Source organism: Harpia harpyja, chromosome 16, assembly GCF_026419915.1.
Source record: "Harpia harpyja isolate bHarHar1 chromosome 16, bHarHar1 primary haplotype, whole genome shotgun sequence".
Classification (NCBI taxonomy): domain Eukaryota; kingdom Metazoa; phylum Chordata; class Aves; order Accipitriformes; family Accipitridae; genus Harpia; species Harpia harpyja.
Genome location: NC_068955.1, coordinates 3,439,481 through 3,456,287, shown reverse-complemented (window position 1 = coordinate 3,456,287; position 16,807 = coordinate 3,439,481). Strand labels below are relative to the sequence as shown.

Sequence of the window (16,807 nt, the reverse complement as noted above, 5' to 3'; positions counted from 1 at the left end):
GTCCCAGCAGGGATGGATCCCCGCGGTGTCATGGAGGGGGGGACGTGGTCCCTGGGGGGGGGGATTCAGTCCCAGGGGTGTCACGGATGGGGTCCCTGGCCGACAAGGGGCAGGCACGGCGATCCGGGTGCTTCCAGCCGGTGCGGCGTGGGATGGGATGCAGCAGAGACGGCCCCGCTCCGGCCACGAACAGATTAAATGTCATTTTATTTCACACCCAAAAAAAAAAAAATGTAGAAAAGAAGAGGTGAGTGGAGATTTAATTGCTCATATTAAAAATCTACCAGGTGAGACTGAGCCGTTTCCACCAGAGTCAGTGCAGATCCGCAGGGATGTTTATTCCTCCTCCTCCGCAGCTGGATGCTCGGGGACGAGGATGGGGACGGGGGCGGCACCTGCCCCTTTCCCCCCTCCCCAAGGTGCCCCCCGTGCCGCGGACGCTCGCTGCCGTCGGCCCCATCGGCACATCCCTGCCCGGGTCTATCCTGCCTAGCCCCAGCACCCCGGTGCAGTGTCCCCGTGGTGCCACCTGCACCTTGTGTCCAGTAAATGGGTGCTGATTTAGGGGGGGGATGGAGGTGGGAAGGGGTCAGGAGCGCATGGGGGGTGGCCTTGGGCCGTTTTGATTTTTTTTTTGTATTTCGGTGTATTTCTTATTGTCCCTTTTCCTTCTGTACAAAATGAGCGGTATGGTCATGGGCGTAGGTGACACGGTGACGTGTGCGGGGTCGGGGCTGGCTCCGGCGGCTGCCCCGCGCTCACTGCAGCAGGGCCCGGATCTGTTTGGACGTGGTGTCGTCATTGAGGTGCCGAGTGGTGTACCTGGACGGAGAGGGGACGGTCACCCCGCCGTGCCCCGACCCGCTCTGCCATCATCCCACAGCCCCATCGGGGGAGGCCATATCCCCCCCCCCATGTGCCCCAGCCCCTTGGCTCACCTCAGAGCATTCAGGAGCCCCTCAGTGCTGGTTGAGGGTTGGTCTTTCAAGACTTTGATGCAGCCTTTCATCTGGTGGGGGCAGCGAGAGAGGCAGTGAGCAGCCGGACGCACCACGGCGGGGCTTTCCCCCTTCCTCCCCATCCTCCTCCTCGCTCCTTGGAGAGCGGGACAAGTTCCCCTCTGGACCAGCTCAGAGACATCGCCACAGGGAACATCCAGGGAGAGGGACCCCCAGGCATCACGGCCACACTGGGATGAGCAGAATGGCTGTAACCCCCCTCCACCGCACCCCCCCCAGCCACTCACGTCGATCTTGGAGGTCTTCGCGAAGGCCCCCACGGGGTGGACGTGGTCGTAGAGGATGATGACGCCGACCATCACCCGCATGCAGAAGAGGAGGGTCTCGGTGTTGGTGAAACGGCTTCGGTACTCCCTGCGCCGGGAGAGGGGCCAGCTGAGCCCGGGGGGGGGTGGCAGAAGGACCCTGGCACCGAGATGTCCCCCCCCACCCTGTGCGAGGTACTCACGGGGTCTCCAGCATCACCCTGCAGACACACGCCATGGTGCTCAGGCAGTCGGTTGTGTCCTCGATCGGAAGGGTCTTGTTCTGAAACCCAGCAGGTCCCGGCTGCCGTTTCCCCTCCTGACCCCTGCGTGGTGACGGGGCTGGAGGGGGGCTTCCCCCCACCCTGAGGGTGTGTGTCCCCCCCGGCCTCTCTCACCTCCGAAACGAATTTGGTGGTGGCATTGCTGAGTGTTTTGAGCATGGGGGTGGCCTCGGCGTAGAAGAGGGACATCCTGTTGGCCATCTCGTTGTTCACCTCGCTCTCCGCGTCCAGCTGCAGGGGAGGAGGATGATGGGGGCCATCGGGGTGGCCGACCCCCACCCCAAGCCATCCCCAGTCCTGTGACCCCCCCCCCTTGGGGGAGGCCACCTCTGGGGGGGGGGGCGCAGGGAATGGCGTTGTCCTCTCACCTGCAGGTTGTTAATGCGATTTCGGCTGATGGTCCTTCTGTAGTAACTGAAGTCGTTCTGGATGGCGGGGTTGGTCATCTGCCGAGGGGAGTCCGGCGTTAGGGACTGGGGTGGGGGCCACGGCCGGCTCGGTGTGCTCGGGGCGAACCTCGAGGGTCCCAAGGGACTGCGCTGGCTCACGGCTTTTGCACGGTCCCAGTGTGGGGACCCTGCAGGCCCCCCCCACCAGCCCTCATCCCACACAAGGGGCCACGGGGAGGTACCTTGAGCTCATCGAAGCTGAGGGTGAAGTGGAGGATCTCGGCAAACTGCTTGGCCAAGGCTTGCTCCCGCTCGAGGTGCTGGGTCGGAGCGTACGGGGGGCTGGTGAGGGCCTCCAGCAGGCTCCGCAGGGCGTTCTCTGGGGACGAAGCACCGCTGGTCCCCCTCCTGCTCCTGTGCACCTCCCCAGCCCCGGCTGGGGAAACTGAGGCACGGGGCAGCGCAGCATCCACACCGGAGCACACCCCATGGCCAGGGCTCCCCCCCAAACCTGCCCCATTCCTGCATCAGGGGAAGGATGCGAGATGCAACGGGGGAATATGAGGAAGGGGGGGAAACGGGGATTCGGGGCGCTCACCCAGCCGCAGGGAAAACTCATAGAAGCGCTTCAGCTTGGCGACGAGGGGGCAGACGGCGCTCCAGGCCCTCTCCTGCAGCCGCAGGTCCCCGGGGTTTTGGATCGCCTGCAGTGGGGGGAAAAGAGCATCAGCGGTTGCCCCAAGTCCCAGTGGTCAGCGGGCGCTGGGGTTGCCCCCACCTCTCGGATCTCCTGCCCGGCACCCGTGTACGACTGCAGCTCGGCCAGGATGGCCTGCGCCTCCTCCAGCACGGCGTTCACCTGGTTCCACACCGCCGTCTCGGCCTCCGTCGGCTGCGCATCTGCAGGGCAGCGCCCCGGGGGGGGGGGAGAGAAACCCGGAGGGCTCTGAGCGGGGCTCTGGGCGGCAAGAGCCGGAGTGGGGTGCCAGCACCCCGTCCCGCGGCTCTCCCGCCAGCCCGCAGCCCTTCCTGGCGGGTTTCTCCCCCTGGTCCGTCTCCTTGCCCGAGCTTGAGCCAAGCCATGGGGTTGGGGTGGGGGGGGGCAGGTGGGGGTGAGTCCTGGCTGCCCTGCGACCGTGGTCCTGCTCACAGGGGTCCCCGAGCAGCCCCCAGCCCCGGGCTGGCCCCAACGGGCTGCGAACTGCCCCGGGGAAGAGGTGCGGAGCGATAGCCCCCGGCCATGGGTCTGCCCCGGCGGCCGCGGCCCCCCCCCTCCCCGGGGAGACCCCCGGATGGCAAAGGTTGGGGGGGGGGGGGAGGACGTCTGGGATGGGCGCGATGCGATGGGTGACGGGTACGAGAACTCAAAATGGTGTGGATGTGGAACTCAGAATAAGTACGAAACAAAAAAAAGAAAATAAAAATCCCATCTCACTTTCAAAGTCAAGGAAAAAATTAGGGCCTTGGTCAAGTTCGTTATAAGTCAACACTTTAAGAAGGTTCCCCATGTGAAACCTGCAAGAGAAGAAACAAGAGGAAAAAAGCATGATGGTGAGGTGGTGCTCGGGGAAGAGGTGCTGGGCTGAGGGCAGCGGCCGGCGGCAGCCGGAGCCCCTGTCCTCCCCCCCGCTGCTCCCCGGGGGCTCGAGGTGATCCCCCCGGCCGGTGGGTGACCCCACGGCTGCTCCCGGCCCCGGGGCTGCAGCCTCTTCCCCCCCCCACCCCAATGGGATGAGCGCTGGCGGATGGGGTGATGGAGAGGAAGGAGCGAAGGGAGGAGAGAGCCGCCGGGCTCCGGCGAGGAGGGTGAAGCGGTGAACGAGTCCCTGAAATCTTGGCTACAGGTATCCCCCCCCTGCCACCCCGCCGCCAAGCTGCGGAGCCAGCCCCGAAATTGGGGGGGGGTCCCGGGGAGCCCCCACAGTGCCGGAGGGGGGGCTGCGGAGGGGGTTGGAGGCGAGCAAAGACTGTGCCGCCTCAAAGGACCCACCACGAGGAACCAAGAAGGTCCCTCGCTGTGGGAGGGGGGTGGCTGCGTGACCCCAGCCCCGGCTATTTTGGGATGTGCCGATGCCGGAGGTGGTGCGGCGAGCTGCGCGCGGCCTCTCCCCGCCGGGGCGAGCAGTTGTTGCTGCACTATTTTTACCCCCCACCCTCGCTCTTTGCCCTGGGAGGAAGGGGGGGGGGAGGGAGAGGGAGGAAGGGGGGGGCCACAGGGCTGCATCGGGTCTGGCATCTTGCCATGGCGGTCACCATCTCCCCCGTGCCAGCCCGGGAGGTCCGAGAGCCGTGCTTTCCTCTCCCAGTTAGCCCAGGCCAGTGGGAAGCTGGGGCAGGTCCCCTGGGCTGGACCGGGGTCCCCAATCCCCATCCCTCAGGTGCAGGCTGCGACCACCACGCAGTCCTTCCCGGCAAGGCAGGCGGCACGGATCCTTCCCTCCTCCTTCCCCGGCATCCCTGGCCTCCAAGCTGTCCCTGCCGTGGCGGTGGCAGGGGACGTGCCACACGGCCACCCGGTGCCATCGACTAACAGCAGCGGGCACATCCCTGAGGTCCTCGTGGGCCAGGTCCCGCTGCCGGGACGTATCCTGCATCCCCGCCACTCAGCCGGGGACGTCTCCCCACGCTTTCAGGGTCAGGGCATCTCTGGGGTCCCGCTCCCCTGCCCGACTCAGCCCTTTGTGGGGTATGTCTGGGGCTGCCCCAAGGTGCCTGGGGACACGGGGCTGCTCGGGGACACCGTGCCTGTCCCCATCTTCCGGAGAGCAGCCGCGGTGGCAGCCCTGGCCCCCTCCCCGCGCCCGCCCTGCTCACGGGACTTACTTTCAAAATCCAGGAAAAAATGAGGACAGTTTTCTAAATCTTTGCCCAATACCTTTATCAGGTTGCCCATGGCCAGCAGACCTGAGCGAGAGAAACAGAACAGAGTGGAACAGCACCAGTGCCGCCGGCCGGACACCCCGGCACACCCGAGCCCCCACCGCTGCTGCCGTGGCACCTACCTGCACCCGTCCTGCCGGGCTCTGCACCCCACGGCCCCGCTGTCCCCAGCCCCAAACCCTCCCCGGCCGAGGTGCACGGGTGTGAGCATCTGCCAAAACGTGGCGGCTCTCCCCCCGGCACTTCTGCCGCTGCCGTTTGCCGAGGCGGGGAGGGAAGCGGGGCGCGGGTTCGTGAGCATCACGCTTCCTATGGTCGCCCCTGGCCTCGCCACCTCCCCTGAGGCACCCCGGTTCCTCTGCCCTGGCCCCCCATGCTCGGCCGGGGGACGGGGGGGCTGCCCCAAGTGACCCCCACAGGGTCACGCCAGTTCCCCCAGGTGACGGGGCTGGGTATCCCCCACGGACAGGGGAAGACCCCAACTGGGATTTCTGCCCCACGGACCCGGTTTGGGGGTCTGGTGCCCGCGCCGGAGCATCCCACCCACCCCACGGCCGCAGCCCTGGGTCCTTACCTCGGTGCCCGGCTGCGGCGGCGGCGGCGGCTACGGCAGGAGCAGAGGCTGTGCCACCCACCCAAATCACTTCATGGGCTGGCAGGGACCTGCGGGCAGGAGGGTGACAGGGTCAGTCCACCCCCCCGCCGGGCACCCCTCTGCCCCGGGCACCCACCGGTGGGTGACCAGGCGGGGAAGGACGGTGGGTACGCTGGCTCCCCCCACCCCGGCTCGCAGCCCTGCATGCTGCCGCCAGCCTTCACCTTATTTGCCTCGATTATTTTTTTATTGCCAGCAGCCGGTGTCATCAGGAGCTTGCCGGGCACCGGCTGAGCATCCCCTTCCCTCCGCACCCCTTGGGGGACCTGCCAGCAGCTCAGGGACAACCCCGGGGCTGAGCCATCTGTCCCCATCTTTCCTTGGAGAGGCTGAGACCCCCAGGGATGACTTTCCCGGCGCCGCTGCTTGGGTTTGCTCTTTTCCATGCGTTGCGTGAAGATCCGTTTATGCCGCTGATGAGCCACAACCCAAATCCTGCAGACGCCGGGATGCTCCCCCGGTTCCCCCGTCCCCCACGTTTCCTACGGGGATGTTGGGGGGGTTGGGCTTGGCCCCACAGCGTTAGCGGGCTCTGGGAAGCAGCCGCGGGATTCAGCAGGTTGTAATTAAGCACTTGGGTTTAATTAACATGGCTGGGGAAGGGGAGAGGGAGAGCTGGAGGAGACAGCAGCAGTGGGGAGGGATGGGGCAGCTTCGTGCCTGGGATGGGGCTGCTGCCCCCCAGCCCAGCGCTGCCCACTCAACCCCAGCGCAGCCCCTTCGGCATCAACAACGATGGCTCTGCCTTCCTCCTCCCGGGCGCAGTAAGCCGTGGCTTTACATTGGGGTTGCATGGGATGCAGCAGCCTGATGCCAAAATGCAAGCTGCTTTAGGGGAGCCAGGGCACACAGGTTCCCCACTGCACGCCTCTGCCTCAGTTTCCCCACGCGTGGTGGGTGCTTGTACCCTGCGGCGGGGCATAAAGCTGCCCGAGGCTGTCCTGGTGCAGTGACCCCGGGGTTCTTCTCGCTGGGTGCTGGGGTGTTTTGGAGGGATGCTGGGCTCTGCAGGAGGGCGCTGGGGGGGCCCTGGGGTGCCTGCGGGGTGGGAGATTCGCACCCGCTCTGCTCCAGCGTTCGCGTACATGCTGTGATCGGCGTGCAGGCATCCTCGTGCCCGCGCCGCGGTTGTCCTTGACGGGCGGCTTGGGGCTGGGATTTGTCACCGCTGAACTCTGCCTGTGCCCAAGGAGGGGCACGGACGTGTCCCCACGGTCCCCGGCGTGGGGACACCCTGGTGTGAGGCCTGAGCCGTGGCACAGGGGTTCGGTGCTGGGTGGGAGGATGGGGATCGCTGCAGCCCCCCCCGGTCTGGAGGGGCAGTTCTGCTTGGTGCTCAGCCCCTGATTTGCACCATTGCAGGTGCCTATGCCCCACGGTGGCCCTTGGCCCGGGGAGCCACGGCACGTCACCCCCCCCACCCCGAGGTGGCTGTCGGGGAGGGTGAGGGGCTCCTTCCAGTGCAGGCTGCCCATTGCCATGCAGCTGAACCGCACACCCCAAATCCACTGGGAAAGGCACCCCATCCCAGGACTGCTCTCGCGGAGGGGTGCGCTGCTGGGGGATGGCTCCCCTCGAGGGGTGCAATGCCGGAGGCAGCGGGTTCCCCGTCCCCAGCCACACCCGAGGTGGCCCCGGGTTTTGTCCCTCCCTGCGGTGGCCTCCCCGCACCCCAGCCCCGCGCCGGCACCCACTCCTCTCCCCGCACCGCCACGTCTCCCCGCTTTCCCCCCACCCCGAGCATCCTGCCCCACAGGGATCCCGTCGCAGGTGTCACCTCCATGGGGAATTCCCAGCCGATGGGGTGAAACCTCCCCTCCTGCTCCAGGCAGGGCCAAATCCTGCACCCAGGAGCATCACTCCTCTCCCCAGCCGGTGACGCCCAGGCTGACCACCCTAAAGGGGCTGTAATGCCGCCGGATCAGGCCATTCCCTTGTCACCCAGGGCTGTTTTGGGGCTGTGCCCCTTTGCCACTGGCACAGCATCGCTGTGGGCACCACAGCCTGGTGCAGCGCCGCACCCCCGGCCGGGGGCTGGGTGCCCCTTCCCCTTGACTTGCTTCCACATACCGCAGCCCCCCCCCACCACCCGCTGGGTGCCCGCTGGGTGCCAGGCCCGGTGCCCACCGCCGCTGCCGAGCCCCTCCTGCCACTGCCCCCCCCGCCCATGGCCACGCCAGCATCGCTGCAGCCGTTGCAGGCTCCAATATGTGGTGGCTGAGGGATTTTTGGGAGGGGGAGGCACCTTATCCCGGGAACCAGGGTGCCGGGGCCAGATCCTGCCCCAGGATGAGCTGGGATACCCCCAGCCCTGCCCTGGGTGGAGCTGGGGCTTCCCAGGACTGTCACCCCCCCCACGCCAGTTTGGGGACCTCCCTGGATGGAGGGAGGTGCAAGTCCCCCCACTATGGGGCTGAGCCCCCCCGAGCGGGGCCAGCGGGGTGCCGGGGGCCTCCCCTCTGCCTTGCTGCGGCTGCGGGTGATCAGCAAGATTTACCGCAGGGCTGCCGGGGGAGCCGAGCCGCAGCACCCAGCCGGCGCGGGCGAGCACCCATCTGTGCACCCGCACCCACCCAGGGCAACCGTGGGGATGCAGCATCCTCGAGGTGGGGGGGGGGGAAAGAGCTGCACCCCATCACCCCCAGTCCTGGGGGCAGCAAGCAAGCATTGGGTGCACCGGGCTGGGGGTGCAAAGAGAAAAAGGAGCCCTTCCGAGGGGCTGCTACCAGTTTGGGTCCCCAGGGGAGAGAGCCAGCGGCTGCCATAGCCCCCCCCCCTGCTCTCAGGCCTGGTGGCATCCCTGTCCCCGTCCCCCGTGGCGGCCCTTGCTCACCGTGGCAGTGGGGAGCTCGAGGCGTGGGCAGGCGGTGGCCGCTGCCGGTTGTCTGCGGATGCTGCCGGAGCGTGGGGTGTCGGGGAAGAGCCGCCCGCCGTGTGCGTGAGCCGCCCTGCGCCAGCTGCCGAATGCACCACAAAGACCACCATAGCCCCCCAGCCCCCCCCACGCCACTGGTGACGGTGACGTCTCAAGTGTGAGGGAGACGGGGACGCTTAACCCTCTACGTGCCGGCCGGCAAACCTCTGTGGCCTGCATGGGAGAGGGCTCCGGGTCCCGCTCGGGTGTTTCTCTCTGGTTTTGGGGGATGCGGTGACAGCGAGCGGCTGCCTGTGTGTGTCCCCCCCCCCTTGTCAGAGCCAGTCCGGCTCAGCCCTGGAAGCCCGTGTACACACAGCCCGCTCTGAGCAAGGGGAGGGAAGCCCCAAATTTTCCTCTGCTCCTGCCCCAGCCCATGGATGATACCGCTTCCCCCCCGGCCCGCTCTCCGGGGAGGGGGACAGCCACCGAACCCACCCGGTGCCACTGCCATGGGGCCAAACCAAACGCATGCCAAGGGAGCCCCATTTTGGCCAGGCAGCACCATCTGTCCCCCCCCAAACTGGGGCTGGGGGGGGGGTTGGATGGCACGTCCCAGAACAGAGCTGTTCCCACAGGGGTGATGTGGGAGGTAGGAAGCAGGTGGGGAACCCCAAAATCAGAGTATTTCTGCTTTTCCACCCTGCACCCCCTTTTCCCAGCATAGCACTGGGCATCATGGCGGGGACGTTAAGAGGGACCCCCAGTGTTGTGGTCACCCCAGGTCCAGCTCGCCTAGTGGCACCCAGAGGTGTTCCCCAGGGACACGACGTGGGTGACAGCAGCTCCTCGCCCCTTTACAAGGGCATTTCTGCGCAGCAAAGCATGGGCATGGGTGCCCACCTTACAGCACCCCAGTGCTGGCCAGGACACCTGGCACCAAGCCTTGGCCCTGGGGCACAGCGGGCAGGGAAGGGACCTGCTCCAGGGATGGCGAGCAGCTGGGGAAAGGCTGAGGCTGCTGGCGAGGAAACATGGCTTGAAGGGAGAGAGCAGCAGAAGAAATGAGCAAGTGGGTGAGAAATCCCTGTTTTGCTCCAAAACTCTCTGCAAACCACGGCTCAACCCCAAACGCTGCCCGCAGCGGGGCTGGCACCGGGTTTCCTCTGGGCACACGCGCCTGTGGATGTGCCGACCGTGGTGGGGCTGTGCCAGGGGAGAAGCCACCCGGAGCCCGTCCCGATGTCCCAGCATGTGCCCGTGGCCCACCAGCCCCGTGCTCGGGTCGTGTGGCTGCTGCCCAGTGTGTCACTGGAAAATGGGGGATTTTGTGGGGTTGCACTAGCCGTGAACACTGTGGACTAGCCCAAAGGGACAGTGTCCATCCCTGTCCCCAGCCCTGCCCAGCTGACCCCATCTGGGGTGACAGGTCCTGCCCAGGACCTTGTTATGGGGACACTCATGGGAGAGGAGCATTGGGGGTGTCACAGAGGGGCTGGCTGAGCTACCGATGCCCCCCACCACTGGTGTCACCACCGGCTGATCTGGGGATACAGTGGGACAAGGGCTGTTGGGACGCCGGGGTGAGCAGCGGTGACTCCTGCTCCCCATGGCTCCCAGCAGTTTGGGGGGGCTGATCCGGCTGCAGTGGACCCAGGCAGCGGGGGGGGCTGTGGCTGCGGGGTCCCCCCACATTGGACACAGCCCCCCAAGCCATGCTGGTGCAGCCCGTAGCCGCTGGGGGAAGCTGCAGCCCTTTGCATTTAGCAGTGCAGCTGGAAAATGAGGTTTTTTGGAACTGGTGACGCCCTGGCAGCTCTGCACCCCAGGGACCCCGGGGCAGGGAGCTGGGGTGATGCTGCTGCCGGAGCAGGGAGCAAAGGGCTGCCACGGAGCCGGCGCTGCCTGCGGAGCCCGTTCCCCCTCTCCGGAGAGCCTGGTACCTCTCCTGCAATCCCAGGGCCAACATCCCAGTTGAGCCTCGGTTCACGTTAGGGCACCCAGTCTGGGTGCTGGGCTCAGCTGGGTGCTCCAGCCCGTGCGCTTGGGGCCACCAGCGCAGCCAGCCCCGCGTGAGCCTGGGCACGTCCCCAGCACCAGGACTCAGGGTGTTGCATCCCCCCAAATTTGGACACCCCAGTACCCCACGACAGCCCTTGTCCCCATCCCAAGGGCGTCCCTGTCGCACTCCCAGCCTGGCGCTCCCCCACCTCTTCCAGCCGCCCCATGCCGCTTCGGCACATGAGCTGAGCTGTGCCGGTCTCAGCCCTGGCAGCCATGCTGCTTCAATTAAGCCCTCATTAATTTTTCAGTCCCCCTGCGCACCCTGAGCGTGGAGGGTTTGCAGTGGTGCTAATTGATGTCTTCTCTACTTAAGCATGTAAGAACCGGTAGCGGGTTGCCCAGCTGGCATGGGGGGGGCTCATCCCCCCCCCCCGTGCTCTTGGGGAGGCTCATGGAGAGGCTTTGGGGCCAGAGCCATGTGCCCAGCGCCCGGCAGAGACTGCTGGAGTGACCCAAAAGCCACGGGGCTGAATCACCCCACTCCGGGTGGGGATCCAGCCCTGGACAGGGATGCCAAATCCAGCCATGGTGGGGGTCCCAGCCCTCCTGCCCCCAGGGCGGGTGGGTGATGGATCCTTGCAGCCCCGCTGCTTATACACAGCTGCAAATATTTGCGTTTTTTTGTAAACCAGCCCTTTCTTGCCTCCGGCTGGGGCGGTTTCTGCAGCTTCATGCAGTCACTTCTGCAGCGAGGGTGGGTGCACTCGAGAGCAGGGCTGGGCCGGGGGATGCTGAGCCATGGAGAAGGGCAGAGCACCCCATGGCACCCCACAGCCCCGTTGGGGACCAGCTCTGGCTGGCTGGAGACTTCATCCGGGCTCAGTGGCCACCAGCTACAGAGGGGCTTGCAGACGGGCCCAGGTAGCACTGGGATCCCAGCGGGATGGCCAAGGTCACCGGGAAGAGCCGCCATCGATTGCCATGGAAACACTCCACGTTTGGTTCTGGAGCTCAGAGCCGTTTTCTCGGCCCTTTCCTCTCTGCGCTTCGGCTGCGGCTGTGCCCACCCCGGAGGACCCAGCTGTGTCCCAGTGTCCCCTCAGCGCAGGCAGTGGGGGGCCCGGCGCTGGGTGCCTGGCAGGGGGATGCAGGCAGCATGGCCCCCGCCAGCCCTGAAGGACACCAAGGGAAGGGGATTTTGGGGTGCTTTGGGATCAGCCACCACCAGAGGCAGGAGCCAGGAGTGGGTGAGTGGAGCAGAGTGAGGTGGAGGAGGAGGAGGAAGCAGGGAGGCAGCAGCAGAGAGTGGCAGGAGGGGAAGGGGCAGGGGGGGTCAGCTCAAGACTGGGGACCAGGCAGGCACCGCCAGGCAGGCAGGGCTGGCAGCACCCATGATGCTGGACCCAGCACCCCCTGCATCCCAGTCCCAGCATCCCCCTCCCCATCCCAGTCCCAGCATCCCCATCCCAGTCCCAGCATCCCCCCCCATCCCAGTCCCAGCATCCTCCCCAGCATCCCCTCCACTTTCCCCTCCAGCATCCCCCAGCATCCCAGCGCCATTTCTCCTCCTAGCATCCCAGTACCCCCCCCCCCACCCCAGTATCCCACCTCGAACCACCCCCCCGCGGCCCCTCCCGGTTGATTGACAGCTCTCCCAGCCAATGGGCGAACGTTGCCGCCGGTGGGGGGGGCGGCCCGCGGCTACAAGAGGGGCGGGAGCGGGGCGGGTAGAACCGGCGGGCTGGACCGTGGCCCCTCCGGTACCGGTACCGGCTCCGTGCTACGCCGAGCCGCCGCCTGCACGACAGGTAAGGGTCGTCGGGGCAGGAGCTTCACCCCCCCCGCCCAGTTCCGTACCCAGGGCTGGGACCCAGTTTCCCCCCCCTCCCCGCACCGGGACCCGGTTCCCCGGTACGGAGCTGCCGTCGGGGCAGGTGGCCGGAGCCGGCCGCCTCATCCATCCCCTGGGGCCGGGCCCTGCGCCCCTTCCCGGCTCCCCAGGCTGCCGATCCGTCGGGGTGGTGCTGGAGGCTGGGTGCCCTGTGCTGCCCAGGGTGCAGCCCCCCCGGGGGACACACACACACACACACCCGTAGCGACCCCCCTCAGTCCTGTTTTGGGACCAATGATGATATCCCCGCTTTGAGACGAGCGGTTCGTGCATGGCATGTGCTGGGTTCTGCTCTGAAAGGGGAATCTGGTGGACCAAAGGATGCTCTTCTTGAGTCCTGGCGTCTTCGAGGGCTTCGCTTGCGGGATAAGGTGTGGTGCTTCTAGCAAAGGTCCTCGTTGCTGTTCCCTTATGGGAAAAGCTGTCCCTTGCGCAGGTGAGAGGCTCCATGCCCTTGCCAGCATGGCTGGTGGGAGATGCAGGAGGACACGAGCATGGTACATGGTGGGGATTAATCAGTCCCTGCAGGTTAGAGCCGGACTGTGGTGCCAGGAGGGCTCGTGTAGCTCCGCAGTCAAGCTGGGGATCTCTGGAGAAGCATTGTGCTCCGTGGGCGTCCGGACGTTTCCTCGGCTCTGGCTGCCGAGGGGTGGTGGGTTAAGCGCTGCCGTGGCAGACGGTGACAGATGCTGGTGGGATGATGGGGCAGGAAACAGCCTCTGCCTGCAGGATTAGCTGGGAGCAGGGCTGGCTGAGAGCACGAGGAGCCCTGCATCGCTGCGGGGGGAGGCTTGTGCCCATCCCAGGGTACCCCCGTGTCCCCCAAGCCCACACGGCCAGGAAATCAGATGCTCGGAAGGGAGATGGTGCTTGGTTGGGCTCCAGGTGAACTTCTACTCAACTTTCTCTATGGAGAAAGAAGCTCCAGGAGCTCTCAGCAAACCATCTGCTGCTCGGGCTGAGCAGTGCCGGCAGCCAAGGCTGCGTGGGAGCGGGCACGGCGTGTATCGGAGCAGCTCCGCGTCCTGCCCACGCAGCTGTGGGCTTGTCAGTGCTCCAGTGCATCGTGCTGCAGGCAGCCCTGTGGCAGAGGGGTGCCTGGCCATGGACCCCATCCTCACCAAGGGCTGGCCAGGAGCAGGTCGGGCATCGCTGTGGCTAGTTGGAAGCTGCAAGTCAGGTGGTGCCAGTGAGGTTTTTCCCTACTTTAATGGCAGACTTGTGTTACCTCTTCTTTGTCCCATCCTTACAGAGGGCAGCTGGACATTATGGCCTGGTAAAGGCTGTGTGAGGAGTTCTGGGTCTTCAGTTGCTTTTTGAGTGTTTTTCTGCAGCCCAAAGGGAGCCACCCTAGGAGATGGAGGGAACTGAAGGTGATGCTGCTGGCCGCACTGGTGGGCTGCCCTAGGGTCAGCTCCTGCACATCTCCAGCAGCAAGGGCCACAGCCGAGCATGGGCACCGAGCCTGTCCCCAGTGCCACAGTTGCTGTCCCAGCATTTGGCAGTGCACAGACACCCATCAACCGGGTGGATCAGCTCTAGTGTGGGAAAGAGGCATGCAGGGTCAGCCAGCTGCCAGGGTGGAGGAAAGCCTGAGAGCACCAACCCTCCCTGTGCCCGATGTGTAGGAGCCGTGTGTTTTCCCTCCCAGGGGCAGCCATGGGCAAGCATAGCAGCAAACTGGCCCCGGAGATGCTGGATGACCTGGTGAGGAGCACGGAGTTCAGCGAGCAGGAGCTGAAGCAGTGGTACAAGGGCTTCCTCAAGGACTGTCCCACTGGCATCCTCAACCTGGAGGAGTTCCAGCAGCTCTACATCAAGGTGGGTTCCGACCAGGGGCCCGAGTGCTGCCTGCGGGGCTGGAGCACCCTGCCCCTGCTGGGTCAAGGGTGCTGCTTTGGGTGCAGCCTCCGCATCAAGCTCCCCCTCCCCGTTTCGATCTCTCTCTTCTCTCCTCCCTGCAGTTCTTCCCCTACGGAGATGCCTCCAAGTTTGCGCAGCATGCTTTCCGCACTTTCGACAAGAATGGTGATGGGACCATCGACTTCAGGGAGTTCATCTGTGCCCTGTCTGTCACCTCCAGGGGCACCTTTGAGCAGAAACTCAACTGGGCCTTTGAGATGTATGACCTAGACGGGGATGGGAAGATCACACGCTTGGAGATGTTGGAGATCATTGAGGTACTGGTGCCTGAAATCAGCAGGGGTAGCTTGCTTTTTCCAGGCTTTTCACAGCTACTGGGTCCCTTTTGGCAGGAAAACTCATTCTTTGGTGCCCAGAGCCTTGTCTGAAAGGTACCTGGTGTGCACCTGATTGGAGCTGTGCAGCAGCATAGCTCGTGCCAGCAGCTAACTGGGTCCCAGCAGAGCAGCAATCCTGTTCCCTGCCTTGTCCTGGGACCTTCTGCCCATCCAAAATTCCTGCCTTGTCCTGGGACCTTCTGCCCATCCAACATTCCTGCTCTGGTACTTTGCTTCTCTTCTTGCTCCAGGCCATTTACAAGATGGTGGGGACTGTGATCATGATGAGGATGAACCAAGATGGGCTGACGCCCCAGCAGCGTGTTGACAAGATCTTCACAAAGATGGACAAGGACAAGGACGACCAGATCTCCCTGGAGGAGTTCAAGGAGGCAGCAAAGAGCGACCCCTCCATCGTCCTCCTCCTGCAGTGCGACATGCAGAAATAGAGCCCTGGGGGCTCATTGCTGGACTGGCTGCAGCCAACCTCTGCTCCTCGTGATGGTTTCCACCCCTATTTTATGCTGAGTCCTCCCTGTGCCCGCTTGGCCCCAGTTGTGAGCCATGCTCCATCCCTCCTGCCACCCATCCGCCTCCGCTCCCAGCTGTGTCCTGGGCAGCCCACAGTCCATGGGCTGTAGCTCTCCCCTGACAGGTAGAGCCTGCTCTGGGTATTGCTGGCTTGAGGTTACCCCCAAATCTACCCTCTCCCATCCTGGAGCTGGACTCCCTGCAGCCAGTGGTGAGCATCCTGGCTCTCCAGGGCCAACTGTTCCCACGGCCCTGCTGCTTTCTCCCTGCTTTCCCCCACTGCTCCACCTGGCCCATACCCTGATCCTCACTGAAACCAGCTCTTTCCCCTTTCCGCTGATCCCTCCTTCATTGCTTGTGATGCCTCCAGGGAGGCTGAAAATTCCCAAGTCCTGGCCCTGATCTTTCCTTCACTGGCAATTCCCTGCAAGGCTGCCCAGAGGGGAACCTAGGGTTGGTCCCAGGGTGCTGGGGAGCTTGGGCAGGGTGCTGCACCCGCCATGAGGTCTCACTGCCTTGGCTCCCTCTGCCCGGCTTTAGCTTTTCCACCTCTGCTTTTGCTCCTGGGAACAGCCAGGGTTGGTCAGGGGACTTTAGGGGACAGCAGAAATGTCCAAGGCCACCCCTGGATGTAGCCTGTGTCTGATCCCAGAAGCCACCTTCTACCCCATCACCTGTGTGAGCTGGCAGAGCAAGTGCGTGACCTCCATAAGAGCCCTGGCAGCACATTGGGTGCTTTGTGGAGTTTTTGGCCTTCCTGGATATTGAGGTGATGCCTGGGGTCCCAAATTGAAGGCAGAGGCTGCCCGACTCGTCTGTGGGCTGCCCTGGGGCAAGGTCAGGAGTGTGGGTGTTGAAGGCATGTTCTGGTGCTGCTCCTGGTGTGTGGCACTACTGTGGGGACTGGTGGGTCCTGGATTGGGGCTGTGGAGAAGTGTGGATGGGTCCTGTACCTGCCAAGCCTCCTGGCAAGGCTCTGAGGCCACGAGAAACATGTCCGTCTCCTTCTTCCCCCCCATCCCAGCCTGCTGCCTCCATCCCTTCTGCCCCAGGACAGGAATATTGTCACAGATCAGTATTTAGTCTGCACGTTGTGGTGTTGATGACTGTAATATCTGTTAGGAGATGGTGAAGTTGTTATCTATTTTTTTAATGGAAAAATAAACTGTCCCCCATGTGTGGTGTTCCCCCTGAATGGCTTATTGGGGGGCAGCTGGCTGCTGCAGCTATGGGGAGAGTGAGATGACAATGCTGCACTCCTGAGTATCATTTATGGGTCTCCTCTGAGCCTGTGACACTCCAAGGGATGGAGAAGCCCTTGGGGACAGCACAGTGGGGCTCAGCCTGGGGAACCTGGAAGATGGGTGAAAGTGTAACCCTTCAGCAATGCAGGTAGCTTTGGGGAAGGGAATGTTATCTCTTGGGCGTGGGCAGGACCAGACATCCCTTGTCTGTGCTGGAAATAGGTTTCATTTGTCAGCCAGGAGCTGGACCCTTCATCCAGGGCTGGGCACAGCCAGAGGACCTGGTGGCTTTGTCCTGGGCCCCATCCCAACACCACCACCAACTGGGACCTGCTATCATTGTATCTTTGTCCTTCTTCTCAGCCTCTTCTTCTCCACCCCCATCTTCCCTGCATGTATTTTCCTCCGGCCTTTCTTCTCCAGCAGCAGCCTGCAGAGATGGTGGCTGTTGCTAAGGAGGTCTTACCAACTTTAAATACTTTTCCCTAGTTAATCAGGCAGGGCTGGCTCTTGGGCAGCAGCACTGGCTCCCAGCTGTGAGCCCAGCCATGCCGTGCCACTCTCCCCATCC

At 64.4% G+C, this 16,807-nt stretch overlaps 3 protein-coding genes across 6 annotated transcripts in view; 1 reads left to right on the top strand and 2 right to left on the bottom strand.

Annotated features, from left to right (window-relative positions):
- The window catches only part of CAP1 (cyclase associated actin cytoskeleton regulatory protein 1), a 70,739-nt gene extending 65,223 nt beyond the window's left edge, over positions 1–5,516 (bottom strand). Inside the window, exon 1 of the mRNA XM_052811270.1 lies at positions 5,513–5,516. The gene's annotated coding sequence lies outside the window, so the exon portion shown is untranslated. The remainder of the gene's footprint in view (positions 1–5,512) is intronic.
- LOC128152695 (CYFIP-related Rac1 interactor A-like) lies at positions 243–8,482 on the bottom strand. 4 transcript variants are annotated; one of them, XM_052811273.1, is made up of 12 exons: positions 8,306–8,482; positions 5,392–5,480; positions 4,761–4,841; positions 2,716–2,837; positions 2,536–2,641; positions 2,180–2,316; positions 1,917–1,994; positions 1,663–1,779; positions 1,468–1,547; positions 1,247–1,373; positions 939–1,009; positions 243–822 (listed from the first exon to the last, which is right to left on the bottom strand). In XM_052811273.1, exons 1-12 carry the CDS (start codon positions 8,455–8,457, stop codon positions 759–761), a joined length of 1,224 nt encoding a protein of 407 aa, XP_052667233.1. In that variant the 5' UTR covers positions 8,458–8,482; the 3' UTR covers positions 243–758. The 4 variants fall into 4 exon arrangements, with proteins under 4 accessions (XP_052667233.1, XP_052667235.1, XP_052667236.1 ...); XM_052811275.1 differs by lacking the exon at positions 8,306–8,482 and adding an exon at positions 3,373–3,452 and having other exon boundaries at positions 5,392–5,403; XM_052811276.1 differs by lacking the exons at positions 4,761–4,841; positions 8,306–8,482 and adding an exon at positions 3,373–3,452 and having other exon boundaries at positions 5,392–5,409.
- Positions 8,483–12,032: 3,550 nt separating this feature from the next.
- HPCAL4 (hippocalcin like 4) lies at positions 12,033–16,169 on the top strand. Its single transcript, XM_052811887.1, has 4 exons — positions 12,033–12,138; positions 13,873–14,042; positions 14,186–14,401; positions 14,713–16,169. The coding sequence occupies exons 2-4, from the start codon at positions 13,881–13,883 to the stop codon at positions 14,908–14,910; spliced, it is 576 nt and encodes a 191-aa protein (XP_052667847.1). The 5' UTR covers positions 12,033–12,138; positions 13,873–13,880; the 3' UTR covers positions 14,911–16,169.
- The last annotated feature ends 638 nt before the right edge of the window (positions 16,170–16,807 follow it).

What these genes read in the sequence shown, in the direction of transcription:
- HPCAL4 (XM_052811887.1), top strand. Translation starts at nt 13,881, where the DNA reads ATGGGCAAGCATAGCAGCAAACTGGCCCCGGAGATGCTGGATGACCTG. An exon ending in TCCAGCAGCTCTACATCAAG is followed by an intron (nt 14,043 to 14,185) that starts GTGGGTTCCGAC and finishes TCCTCCCTGCAG; the next exon opens with TTCTTCCCCTACGGAGATGC. An exon ending in AGATGTTGGAGATCATTGAG is followed by an intron (nt 14,402 to 14,712) that starts GTACTGGTGCCT and finishes TTCTTGCTCCAG; the next exon opens with GCCATTTACAAGATGGTGGG.
- LOC128152695 (XM_052811273.1), bottom strand. Translation starts at nt 8,457, where the DNA reads ATGGTGGTCTTTGTGGTGCATTCGGCAGCTGGCGCAGGGCGGCTCACG. An exon ending in CGCCGCAGCCGGGCACCGAG is followed by an intron (nt 4,842 to 5,391) that starts GTAAGGACCCAG and finishes TCTCTCGCTCAG; the next exon opens with GTCTGCTGGCCATGGGCAAC. An exon ending in CGAAGACCTCCAAGATCGAC is followed by an intron (nt 1,010 to 1,246) that starts GTGAGTGGCTGG and finishes TGCCCCCACCAG; the next exon opens with ATGAAAGGCTGCATCAAAGT.